Source organism: Heterocephalus glaber, unplaced genomic scaffold (genome assembly GCF_053883595.1).
Source record: "Heterocephalus glaber isolate CG9 unplaced genomic scaffold, H.glaber_assembly_v1.0 deba00001689, whole genome shotgun sequence".
Lineage (NCBI taxonomy): Eukaryota > Metazoa > Chordata > Mammalia > Rodentia > Bathyergidae > Heterocephalus > Heterocephalus glaber.
The window spans coordinates 7,733,644-7,746,221 of NW_028258414.1; the positions used below are offsets into that span (position 1 = coordinate 7,733,644).

Below are 12,578 nucleotides of genomic sequence, written 5' to 3' on the forward strand. Positions count from 1 at the left end.
AGCTCAAGGACCCGAGTTTGATCCCCGGTCCCCCCCAAAAAAAAGAAAGAAAAGAAAATACCTGAGATAGTTAACTTATGAAGAGAAAAGGTTGGGGCAGAAGGTGTATTTCATGGCAGAGCATGCGTTTAGCAGGCAGAGGCCCTGAATTCAATCCCCACCATCAGGGTTAGGGAGGGAGGGGAAGGGAGACACAGAGAAAGAGAGACAGAGATAGAGAAAAGAGGTTTATTTTTGGCTCACAGTTTGGAGGTCCCAGTCGATGGCAAGTTGGACCTGTTGTTCTGGGCCTGTGGTGCAGTAGCATGTGGCAGGAGCATGTATGTGGTAGAGCAAAACTGTTTGCCTCCTGTTTGCCCAGAAAAGAGAAGGGCAGAAGCTGGGGCCCACCAGTCCCCTTCAAGGCCACGCCCACAAAGACCTTGCTTCCTCCCAATAGGCCCCACCTTTTAAAGGCCCCATTACCTCCCGAAAGAACAACACTGGGGACTAAGCCTCATGGGCCTATGGGGAACCCTTGAGATCCAAAGTATAGCGCTGTCTAAAAGGGTACCTGCCTGTTAGTGTTGAGGTCCTCTGCTATGAGGGACAGAGAGAGGCCAAGAGGCAAGGAGAGCTCAGCTCTAACAGTGCCCAGAACATCTGTGTACTGGTGTTTAAGCATTCACCAAACTTCACATGTTCTCCTAAGATCTGAGTCCATTTTTGCCCACAGCTGCATAATATATTATTTAATTACTATTTTCCCTTAAATTAGCTCATTCTTTTTACTTCTTTCTTTTCCTGTTGTGCTGGGATCAAACCAGGGCCTCCCATGTGCTAGGCAAGTGCTCTATTACTGAGCTACACCCACAGCCCAATTTAAAATAATTTTAAAAAGAAGTTACATCACTGGCATGAATGTAAAACTAAATTTGATTGACGTGATCATTAATTTCCTTAGTAGAAATAAAAATCAGTGCCTGTTTAAAACATACACGTGTATCCACACACACATGCACACACACACGCATGTACACTGTGTCCATCCAGTTGCTACTTAAAATCATCTCACATCCTAATGGGGGCAGGAGCTGCACAGGCTTGAAGCTTGGAGTTAGTTTATTTCAGCTTCACAGTGCTCCCAGGCCCAGCACAGCACAGGGTGAAGTGGCTCAGCTGTTTACTGATGAATGAGTGGGTAAAGTGACACAGCAAAGCCACAGCCCTGCAGGGCAGAACCCAGGTGTGGTGGCCCCTGAGACCTGTCTCTTTGCATCACAGTACTGAGGGAGGGGACTGTCAGATGGAACCAGGAGCTGCTAGGACCCCGGGAAGGAAAGAAGAGCAACATCTGGGCCTTGTCAGATTGAGTAAGCCGCTGGGCTGGCAGCCAGATGTGGCCATGGCCTCCAGCAGGAGGGAGATATCAGAGGCTCACCCTGGGGATCTGGGAGGCCTGCAGATGTGGCCAGCTGGAGGGAACACCCAAAGGCACAGGAGGACTCTGGGATCTGAGGAAGTGAGGGTGGGAGGAAAGAGTGGACAGCCACCAGCACCTTCCTTTCCCAGAAGCAGAAGAGCCTCGGGAGGCGCTCAGCAGCGCTGGTTGGTTGGAAGGCATCTCTCCTGCTCCCAGAAGCCCCTGCTTCCTCCCATGGCTCCCAAAGGGAAGTGGCCCAGGGGCCACAGTGGGCACAGGCCAGGGGAGGAGAGTGTTGGAGGCTGAGCTGGGCTGGGAGGCTGGGCTGTTGCTGGTCACGCCGAGGGTCCTGTGAAGTGCCAGAAGGAGTGAATGCCTATCACTGGACAAGAGCAGCACCCCAAGATCTACTTGGCATTGTTTCTCTGCAGCCATATTTTACTTCTTAGAAAATTCCAAAGGATGCCCTCATCCGTCCACTCTCTACATGGCTCTGCCCTCAGTGGCTTCCTCTTCCCAGCTTCCTCACATGTGACATGGAGTCACCTAGTGAGGACAGCAGCTGGGCTGGATGGTTCAAAGCTGGCTTTCCAAGCTTCCCTTCTGCCTGGTGCTGCCAGCCTGAGAGCTGATCTCAGCTCCTCCATTTCTAGCGTGTGGCCCCAGGGGCTTCCTGCAGCTCTCTGCACATCACTGCCCCCCTTTTGTGCAGTGGGGACAATGGGGTTAGCCCCCTTCCGGGTCACTGGGAGGGAAATGTCTCCAGCACTGACCACAGTGCCTGGCAGCTAGGTAGACATGAAAGCTGGTGTCATCATCATGGTGCTGTTCATGCAGGAAGGAGCACCTGGAGCAGGGCGCTCGATGCCAGGGCTGGGTGAGGCGTGGAAGGCTGCTAGCCTCCACTCTTGAGTCTTGGGGCCCATGGCCTTATGCCCCTATGCTTCTCATCTCTGGGCTGTGGTCCACAGCCTTTGGAGTAGAAAAGCCCTGTGGCCTCCCCAGTTAGACCTCAGCTAATGTGACTGAAGTGGTAGTCTCTCGGCCTGACATTGTAACAAGAATCCCCAGCCAGAGGATTCTCACACTGACTGCTGCTCCTAAGCCACATCCTCATGCTTTGAACACAGAACTTTTGAAGTCAGAGTTACAGGCTTATAAATCACAAACTCAGGCCGGGGATTTAGCTCAGTGGTTCTGCCACCTGCCTTGCAAGCACAAGGACCCAAGTTCAATCCCTGGTAACAAACAAACAAAAACATCACAAACTCTAGTGATACCCCTGGCTTTACGCAAAGCTTGACCCAGCAATTCATGTGATTCCTCCTTCTCAGCACCTAATCTCTTCTCTTGCCCACAGGGCAGAGGGGGTCCACGTCCCAAGCCCTCCACGAGCTAGCCTGGAGCCAGGAGACAAGATTGACGAGCCTGAGGACACTGGGCCCCGAGACCCAGATGCTACTCCAGAGGGAGCCTGGCAGTCAGATGGCAGCTGGGGGAGCAGAGCCCTGGATGAAGGTTTGTCTCTGCCGCCCACCTCGCCACCTGGTGCATGGCATGTGTGACTGCCCCAGCCCTGCTCGGTGGGCTGTCTGCCTCCATGCTGCCTTGGTGGTGCAGCTGCCCCCAGACGGAACCCCGACCCCGCAGCTGCTCAGGCAGGGATGCTCACCCACAGGGGAACTCTCCTGGGGCCACTGTCATAAGAGCCTGGCCCCAAAGCACCTGGAGGATGTGAGGTCTGGTCCTGGATGCTTCTTAAGTCAAACAGAAGATTCCCGAGCACCTCCAAAGGGAAAAGCCAGGCGAGAGTGGTGGGTGTCCAGGGTCAGGCCTCTGTGAGCCTGAGGTCCCCAAACCTTCCCGGGGCCAGGAGCACCCAAGAACCTTTACACAGATGCCAGGCCACCCCGATCTCCCACACAGAGGGCAGGGAGCACCTCCATCTAGGTTTGTTTTTAAGTCACTGTACCAGGTCAGACATTGCTTGTCTGCAAATATCAGATCATTGAACCCAAACCAGCAGAAGTTCAAAGAACTTAGCCGTTCACGTAAGGAAAGAGTCCTTGTAGGGCCCAGGGCCAGGTAAAACATCTGTGGAACCCCATGTCGCACAGGACCTGGCATGTGTTCCTCCACGAAGAGTCACAGTCAGCAGGTATGCCTCCTGCTGGCTCTCACTACCCCCACCGGGTCCTCAGCCCTCCCTGCATCTGTTGCATGCCCAGGTGGCCTGCCTGTGACTGGCCAAGCCTGACCATGTGCCTCTGCAGCTGGGGTGGAAGAGAAGGGGCAGCATCCCTGAGGAGACTTGAGGCCGCCCCTAGGGAAGGAACTGGACAGGAGCACACAGGGCCCCAGGGTCCTAATGCCCAAAGCTCAGTGATAAAACACAGCAACATTAGGGACTACAAATGGTCACATGTGGGATGCCCCCTTCCTCTGCATCCCCCAAATGTAAGAGCTGAAAACTCTGTCCAGACTGGTACCCCACACCCGGCAGAGCACACCAAAGCTCTTAAGGGACAGCCTCGGCCTTCCCTGACCAAGGTCACCATGTCCTAGGATGGAATGCTCACCTTTCAGCCATAGACCTGGCTTGTGTCATCTTAGAAAACAAGAAAATGAGGGTGTCCTTTGCAGAGTCACTATGTCAAATCCCGGGGAAGGGCTCTAACTGGCCAGTTCCATGCCTGAGCTGGTCACATGGAGGGGACATTACCAGCCATTGGTGGCCTCACCTCACAGGAGCCACTGTCTGCTCAAGGGGGAGAGGGTGCCAGAGCCCTCTCCTCTGACCACTTGCAGGGTTTCCTCCGCATGGTCTGGCTGTCCACCCCCTTCCCTGTGTCACTTGTCCCTACATCTTGTTTCTCCTGCAGAGGACGAGCAGCTATTCCGCTCTGTGGAGGGCCAGGCTGCCTCTGACAAAGAGGAGGAAGAGGAGGAGAAGTGGCGGGAGGTGGAGAGGCCGGCAGCCCAGGCTGAGGCACGGCCCTTGGGCTGCGGGAGCAGGTACCTGCGGAGCCTCAGCCAGGACCTGCTGCTGTGGGCCCTGGGCTGTCACAGGTTGTCCAGAGACCCCAGAGCTCCAGGAGGGTGGGGCCCGAGGATGGGTCCCATCTGCAGGTACCTTCATTAACTGACAGCTGAACAAAGGGGTGAGGGCCCTGGTTCATGTCTAGACTCCATCTCCTGCCAGCCCTGCTGTCAGAGGGAAGAGAAGAAACCATGGCGTGAGCAGGAAATGAGATGGTCTGCAAGGACTGTCACCCTGTGGCCACTGTCCCAAGACATGCCCCAAAGCTCTCCTGTCACTCTCAGGTCCTTTACTAATGCATTGCTCCTGGGACACTGGGCAGCCCCTGCCAGCCTAGCCTTGCTGTTGCTTTCCTATGCACCCTCAGGTTTAATCTTTGTGGCCAATCTGGAGGGGAACAGGGACAGGCCCAGGCCCCCTGGACTCCTCTGAAAGGTTACCTGACTTCTCATCTTGAAGATGGGACAGTCACACAGGCTCTGTGGGGACCCGAGATCAGGATGTAAAATACCTTTCAGGTGCCCGAAGCACACTCGAAGGCACACAATGCACTTATCACTACGCTGTGAAGGACTGTCCATTTTCTGGACTTGTTATCACCAATTCTCTATGTCAACAGGAAACACTTATTAGGCACCTATTATGTGACAGGCATGATTTGAGACAGAAAATAATAATGAAGACAGTAGTCCTGTCCTGGATCCTCTATGTAGTGAGTGGGAAGAAGAGAGAGAGCAGGGTACAGGGGAGGGATGGGGATCCTGAGAAGGCCTCTCTGAGAAGGTGCTATTTGAGCAGAGAGCTGAAGGAAATGAGGACATGAACAATGCAGATGTCGGGGCAAGAGCATTCCAGGAAGTGGGACTGGCAAGTGCAAAGGGCCTGGGGCTCATTGGGAGGACAGCAGGAGGGGGGCAAGAGCATTCCAGGAAGTGGGACTGACAAGTGCAAAGGGCCTGGGGCTCATTGGGAGGACAACAGGAGGCCGCCACTGTGGCCGGAGCAGGGCTAGTGGAGGTGGGTGGGAGGTGATCAGAGAGGTCATGAGGCCTTTGGTGTTTCCTCTGAGTGGCACAGGGCCCCAGGAGGGTGCTGAGTGATGGTGTTGCAGCCTGACTTTAGGGGGAAGCAGCTGGAAGGCAGTGCCCAGCGCTCTCCCTTTCTCAGGTGTGACGACCAGACGGCAAGAAAGCTGCTGATGTACTTGGGCCGCTGTGGTGATGCTGAGCACACCTGCACCCCCGGAGAGCTGGAAGCCCACGTCGCCAGGCTGCTGGAGCATCTGGACATCCAGGGCTGCGATGGGAAGAGCCTGGGACCATGCGCGGAGGAGGTCAGCAGGGCCCCCGAGACCAGGACTTCACCACTGCCAATCTCTCGCAACTGGAAGGCCCTGACCCCATTCATGAGGGACCCGGATTCACCGAGATGTGATTTCCTTTGATTTAGATTTAATGAGAAATCTTTTGGTCACAAGTTAAAGGATCCCATCTCAGATTAGCCTGAGTGCCAAGCAGGAATTTATGAGACCGCGGAGCTGAGACAGGCAGAGCTGGATGCAGGACTCACACTGCGCGGTGTCCACCTGTCCACTTTGCTTTGTCCTGGCTTCTGGCCTCACTGTCCCTGGTTAGAAGGGTTGGGGGATGGGAACGAAGCCTCCAGCAGCCCAGATAAAAAGGAGTCTCACAGAACGCAGGAAATCGCAAACAGAGCTCCAATTGGCCCAGCCTCCATCACGTGCCCATCCCTGGCCAATCCCTGAGGTGGGAGGGCGGGTCCGTGACGGGCTTGGCCTCCAGGTTGGGGCAGTTTGCCCAAGGGAAGGCAGTGTCCCCCCAGCGCCAGCGGGAAGGCAGGCCGGACCTGCAGTCACACGGAGCAGTCCCCACTTCAGGGACACCTTCAGCGACTCACTCTGGCCTCTGCAGCCTCTGCTCACTTTTCTGCCTCACGGGAACTCAGTGTGCCAGGCTGTGACAGTTGTCCTCGCGCTAAGCTTTGGTCCACTGCACTTTTGCAAACTGTGGCTTTGATATGATAGATTTATATTTACATACCTGAAATTCTAAATCTCTGCTTTTTTTTTTTTTTTTCTGTCTTAGGGATTAAACCCAGGGTCTAACACATGCTAGACAAGTGTTCTACCCCTGAGCTACATCCCCAGCCCTTTTGACTTTATTTTGAGACAGTCTTGCTAAATTACCCATGCTGGCCTTGAATGTGTGATCCTCTTGCCTCAGCCTTCTGAGTAGCTGGGATTATAAGCAGTTGGCATCACGGTGGGCTGTGCTATTTTTTAACATATGTGTAGCGTGATGCAGTTTTAGCTTCTTAAACTTTATGCCCAAGCTCAGAGGTGGGGCCCTTGGCTACCTATGCAAGGCCCTGGGCTCCATCCCCAGCACTGAAAAAAAAAAATCATTTTATGTTCCAAGAGCCGGATGAGGAAGGGAAGGGTGTGAAGAGGTGATGGCTGGGAGATCTCGGCTTCAGCCTCACCAGTGCACCTGTGAAACCAGGTAGCCACGCCCTCCATCAAGGAACTGGACAAAGATGCTGCTGACACTGAGCTGAGATCTGAGCATGGGAACAAAATGACAGGAAGAAAGGGACACCTGGGGGGTGCTCGTACACCTTCCAGGGGATGGAGTCTGCCACACTCCGAGCTGGGAACGCCTCTCTATAATAAGCTCTGAAAATCTCAAAGTTGCCAAAGGGCAAAGTTATACCAATATAAAGATTTTCACTGGTTTTGTTTGGGAGTCTAGAACCAAGCACCACTTAATTCTATTTTCAGAACAGGCATCCCAAGGAGCTGAGCAGGGGAGGCTGGGTTCGGACAGGAAGGGGAAGCAGGGGTGGAGGGTGGAGAGCAGATGGTCATGGTCACTACAGTTACTTTTCTCCTAAGGTCAGTGCAGGGGGATGGACTAATAGAACTGGAGCTCATTGGTTAATGTCAGATTACTTCAGGTTAGTTTTTCTGTGTGTAAGGGTTAAGCCAGAGGGAATACACTGGTACCTCGGTTCACAAACAATTCTCTCCACGATTCTGGTCGCAAACCAAACTGGACAAGAACCAAATCAGATTTCCCCAGAAGGTCAGCATTGAACCTACACATTGAATTTGATTCAGTTCTTGTCCGACTCAGTTTTCAACCAGAATCATGGAAAAAATTGTTTGTGAACCAAGGTACAACTGTACATTATTGTGCCAATGAGACTGGACTGTTTGGGAAATCTGACTAATACCTCTTCTCCTGATTACTCAGGAGGTCACATAGCAACTTAGTTTGGGTTTGGTGCCATGGAACTTTAGCACAAATGACTCCATTTTTATTTTTAGCCTGCTCTGTTGAGGCCCAGTATAGGAGCTTAGTCCAAAACAGTGGCTTCCTGGGATTTTTTTGTAACAAACAGAACCTGATTGGGAAGAAAGGCTGCTCTCCAGAGCAGGAAGCTAATGCTGACAGGCACAGCATGGCGGGTATGTGCTGGAGCCAGACTACTGGCTTCAAGTCCTGCTCTATTACCTATGTGAGCTTGGGAAAGTTTTCTCTGCCTCTGTTTCCTCATCTGTAAAATGGGCAGAATAATGTGCTGTGCTACCTGCGTCACAAGGGTGAATGCTGGTGGTGAGCTCTCAAAACCTGTGAGCTGTGGTTTTTCACTGAATGGATATAGACCCTTCTAGTATTCTGTGCTACATACATCTGGAATATTCAAGGTCATTTTCAGATTGTTGTGGGTTTTTTTGGTACCAGGAATCAAACTCAGGACCTTGCGCTTGTGAGGCAGGCGCGGTGACACTGAGCTAAACCCCCTGCCTGTCCCTGCTCCTGGCTCTGTCTTCCTTGAGACCTTGATCTTGCCCAGCCAGGCACTGCCTAGGAAAACCACAGACCTCGTGGCTGGTGACCGCCCGCCTGTTAAGAAACTGGCAGTCACAGAGTCCCAGAGGGCACAGCCACCGCTCCTTTCCTGAGAAAATTTCAAGGACACAGGGGCCAGGGTGAAGGAGTCCACCTTCTAGTCCCCCAGCACTGGTGGAGGCTCTGGGACTTCTCTCTTTCTGGCTAGAACCCAGAGTGGTAGCAGGAGGTGGCCACTGGACACTCTGTGACTACATGGTACCAATCCCCTGGTATCTTGGCTGTCTTCGTGGCCATGGGCAGTCACCAGGCGGGCCTCTCTCGAGGCTGTCTATCTGGAAGAAGTGGAGGACTGGGTTGGAGAGCATCTTGTTTCGTTTTGGTTTTTGTGGCACCAAGGATCGAACCCACAGCCTTTGTACTGAGCTACATGCCCCAGATCTTGTTTTTATTTTTTGTTTTGACAAAAGATCTTGTTAAGTTACTAAGTTACTCAGGCTGGCTTTGAATTTGCTGTCCTCCTGCCTCGGCCTCCCAGAATGCTGGGATTCCAGGCCTGCCCCACCATGCCCCGCTTTGGATAGTGTCCAGTTTAGCAGTGGCTTCTGGATGAGAGGCTTGGGATGCTCCTGCTGTCTCCACCCCGTAGTTGTCTCCTTTCTGAGGTTCTTTGAGTGCCAGTCCAGCTTGGGAACTGCCCACTAGCTGCCAGTACATCCCCTGTTTAAGCCAGCCAGATAGGTTTCTGTTGCTTGACACCAGCACACGTGTATTAAACAGAAATCAGATGGCTGCAGAAAAGGAAGAATGAAGTCCTCAGACTGGGAAACAAAATATACAAACTTGCTGTGCAACTTTGGACCAGGCACTCAGCTTCTCTGAGCCTCAGCCCCAAGCTTGGGGAATCAGGGTAGTTTATCTGCCAGCCACCTGGCAGGTGAGGGGAGCCAGATGAGATGACATCAGCCAAGGGGTGAGGCAGGCCAGGGACCTTGCTGGGGTGAACACCGTGGGATGAGCACCAGGGCAAGTGCTGAGCCTCTTCCTCCCCAGGCAGAGCTGCAGCAGAAGGTGGCCGAGAACGAGCACCTGCGGCTGGAGCTGCAGATGGTGGAGACGGAGCGGGTGCGGCTGTCACTACTGGAGGAGAAGCTGGTGGATGTCCTGCAGCTCCTGCAGAGGCTCCGAGACCTGGTAGGCTCAGGGCAGCAGCCGCATGTGGGGAGGGGAGCCGGGCCCTGGGCCTTCCTCACAGCTGGCAGGTGCCACCCCACTTTCAGATGCAGGAGGGAGGCTTGGGAAAGCCAAGGAGAGTAGGAGGAAGCCTCCCTGGGTCATTTTAGGCATCTAACGTAACTTGTGATCTCAAGACCAGAAGGGGATAAATACAAGAAAGAAAAAATATAAGCTAACATCACGTTTCAACCCAGCTGCAAAATTATGAAAGAAAACACTTGGTAACCCAATTCAGCAGTGTTTAAAGAAATGCAACACAGGGGGCTGGCGCGTAGCTCAGCAGCGGGACACTTGCCTAACACACACAAGGTCCTGGGTTCCATGCCCAGCACCAGGGAAAAAAAAGTGACATGGCCTAGTTGGATTTCTCTAAGGAATTCTAGGATGATTCCGCATCACATAACTTTGTACCATGACACACCACATTGCAGATTAAAGGAGAAAACCACATGATCATCTCAATGGTTACAGAAAAGGCAATTGATAAAGTTCAGTTCTTTGATTATAACTTCTCAGCAAATTGAGAACAGTAGAGATCTTTCTTAGCCAGATAAGGGGTCTAACCTCCAACCACAGGCAAACTCATTTAAAAAGAAAAAATATTTAGGAGCTTGGCTGAGTTGCCCAGGATTATATCTCTGAAATGAGGTTGGGGTAGGAGTTGAACCCTGGGTGGCTTCTCCTTGCATCAGGCTGCCTGGGCACTGTCAGTCCCTAGCTGTACACAAGCTGCCATAGGCCACCAGGTCCCAGCTGCTGAGTGAGGACACCACAGTCATGGTCTGACCCAACCCTGTCTCCATTTCTTTTAAAGAACATATCGAAGAGAGCCCTGGGGAAGATTTTGCTGAGCACACTGGATGCTTTCGGGGACCCCACACAGGGTAGGAGAGCACCCCATCTTGCTGAGCCTGGACATCAGCCGAAAGGTGTCCTGATAAGCAAATGCCAGCGCTCTGTGTCCTGAATGTCCCCGCTGCAAAATGGTGACATGTTCCTGCCCTGAACACCTGCCAGGGGGGCAATTGGGACCAAGCTTTTGAAAGTCAAAAGCACTATTTGGTAGGAGCACAGGTGCGGAGGCCCCAGGCAGATGCCAAAGAGAAGCCAGTGGGTCAGAGCCAGTAAGGGGGCTGGGTGGGGTGCCCCATTCCTGGCTTACTGTGGGCCAGGCCCTGGTGAAGCACCCCCAGTGCCTTTAACCCCCCATCCTTACAACAGGCTCATCAGGAAGGAGTTATTAGCCCCCTTCCACAGATAGAGTCTGAGGCACAGAGGGTCAAATGCTGGCCATGCCTGCGGCCTTGGGCATCGCTCTTACACCTGAAGCCTTACAGCGCCTCTTGTTCAGAAAAAGCACAGGGCAGCAGAAGGTCACCAAGGCAGAGCTCTGCCTCAGAGGCCTCACTGGTGCAGTGACTGATGGTGTGAGCCTTTGCTTGCCAGGCCCTGGGCATCCAGTGCCCTGAATGGTCCCTGGCTTCCACAAGAAAACCAAGAGGTGTGAGTGCCAGAAGCCCCTGTGGGGTTTTCAGTGGAAGAGAGCAGGATGAGGGGGCGGCCGGGCAGTGGTACAGGACGTGGTAATAGGTGGGTACCGCGCGGAGGAGGCAGCTCTGTGGGCACAGTGGGCAGCCTGACCCTGACTCCCCTGCCTGTCCTTCCTCCCCAGAGGGGAGATTGGGCCCCCTGGCCATCCTGGACGCCCTGCACCAAGCCTTGGCTGGCTGTGAGCTCCTGCAGACAACTCCTTTGGGGCCCGGCTGCACAGCGCCTGCACTCGCCAACCCGCTCCTCATCTCCTGCTGAGGTTGCTGATCCAGCCCAACCACCATGGGGCAGTGGCAGTCTCCGGATCATTCTGGTCACTGTCAGATTGCTCTCCCCAGCCAGCCTGACCTCCACCATCAGAACACCCAGACTGGCCTCTGGCAGCTTCCCCTCCTTGAACTCCTATGGCCCCCGCTTCCTACCACCAGGGTACATTAGAGCCCTGCTGTTGCTGGATCAGCCTGCACCTGATGCTGCCTCCCTGGCCTCGGAGCAGAAGGAGCACTTTCCCGCCTAATGGCCTGCCCGCCCCCCTCACACACACACATTGCTGCAAGGGATCCTGGGGCCGACCTTCAGGACACACCTGGTCCATTGGAAACTCCTGCCCCAGGAAATGCTGATGACTAGGAGGGGCTGGGGGACTCCAAAGAAGGAGCCATCCCTGCAGGCTTCCTCATGGGAGCTGGTGCTGAATTCATTCTAGAAAACAGGTAGGTTTTGGATGGCAAAGGCGGAAAGGGCATTGTGGAAGTAGCAAGAGCAAAGGTGTGTGAGCAGGGACCCCATTAATACAGTACCCGGAGCCCCCCTTCCGACACACACTAGGTACTGGTGGGACCCTTGTGGGGTCACAGGAAGATTAAGACAAGGTGCCTGGTCTCACCTAGCTTGAGCTCATGTAGGAAAGAAAGGCACATTAGCTACAGGTACACTGTGGGTGAAATCAGTGCCAAATCGAGGCAAAATAAAGAATTATGAGAACTCAACCAAGAGGGGTTTATGTGAGGCATGGAGGGAAAAATGTAGGGCACAGGGGTGGTGGCAGGGATGGAGGGCATCTGGTCTACTCGGTCTGGGCTGGCAGGAAGGGCCAAGGGCCAGGCATGGGGCCTTCATGGCCGACCAGGATCTAAGACTTGATCCCACAGGCAATAGGGAGCCATAGGAGGGTTCGAAGCTGCAGGTGAGGATGGACTAGAGGCAGGGAGAGAAGTGAAAAAGGGGCAGCAGAGGACTGTGGGAATGAGAGAGAGCCACCAGGGTCTCGAGCCAGAGTCCCAGGGACTGGGTGGTGGGGAGGAGCCAAAGGGCAGCCGTGGAGAGACCTTGAGAGCACCAGGCATTGCTGGGCAGGAGCAGCACAGGAGAGGGGAGGGAGGGGCTCGAAGGTCCTGTGTTTGGCCCTGGCCTCAGGCCCCGCCCGTTGGACACCACAGGAGGCACCAGAGAGCAGCTGCGAACTCCTAATAAA

The 12,578-nt window shown here is 53.9% G+C and overlaps 1 protein-coding gene across 3 annotated transcripts in view; it reads left to right on the top strand.

The window, feature by feature from the left end:
* Nucleotides 1–12,093, top strand: part of Efcc1 (EF-hand and coiled-coil domain containing 1) — a 30,679-nt gene extending 18,586 nt beyond the window's left edge. The window contains exons 3-8 of one of the 3 annotated variants that reach the window (XR_015446497.1): nt 2,763–2,920; nt 4,285–4,531; nt 5,610–5,775; nt 9,375–9,511; nt 10,368–10,437; nt 11,226–11,342. Coding sequence is in view for 2 of the 3 variants with exons in the window: in XM_087199086.1 (XP_087055212.1) it covers nt 2,763–2,920; nt 4,285–4,531; nt 5,610–5,775; nt 9,371–9,511; nt 10,368–10,437; nt 11,226–11,362 (919 nt within the window). In the remaining variant the exon portion in view is untranslated. Of the gene's footprint in view, nt 1–2,762; nt 2,921–4,284; nt 4,532–5,609; nt 5,776–9,370; nt 9,512–10,367; nt 10,438–11,225 lie in introns of all 3 variants that reach the window. The other 2 variants (XM_087199086.1, XM_004855640.3) reach the window with 2 other exon arrangements.
* The last annotated feature ends 485 nt before the right edge of the window (nt 12,094–12,578 follow it).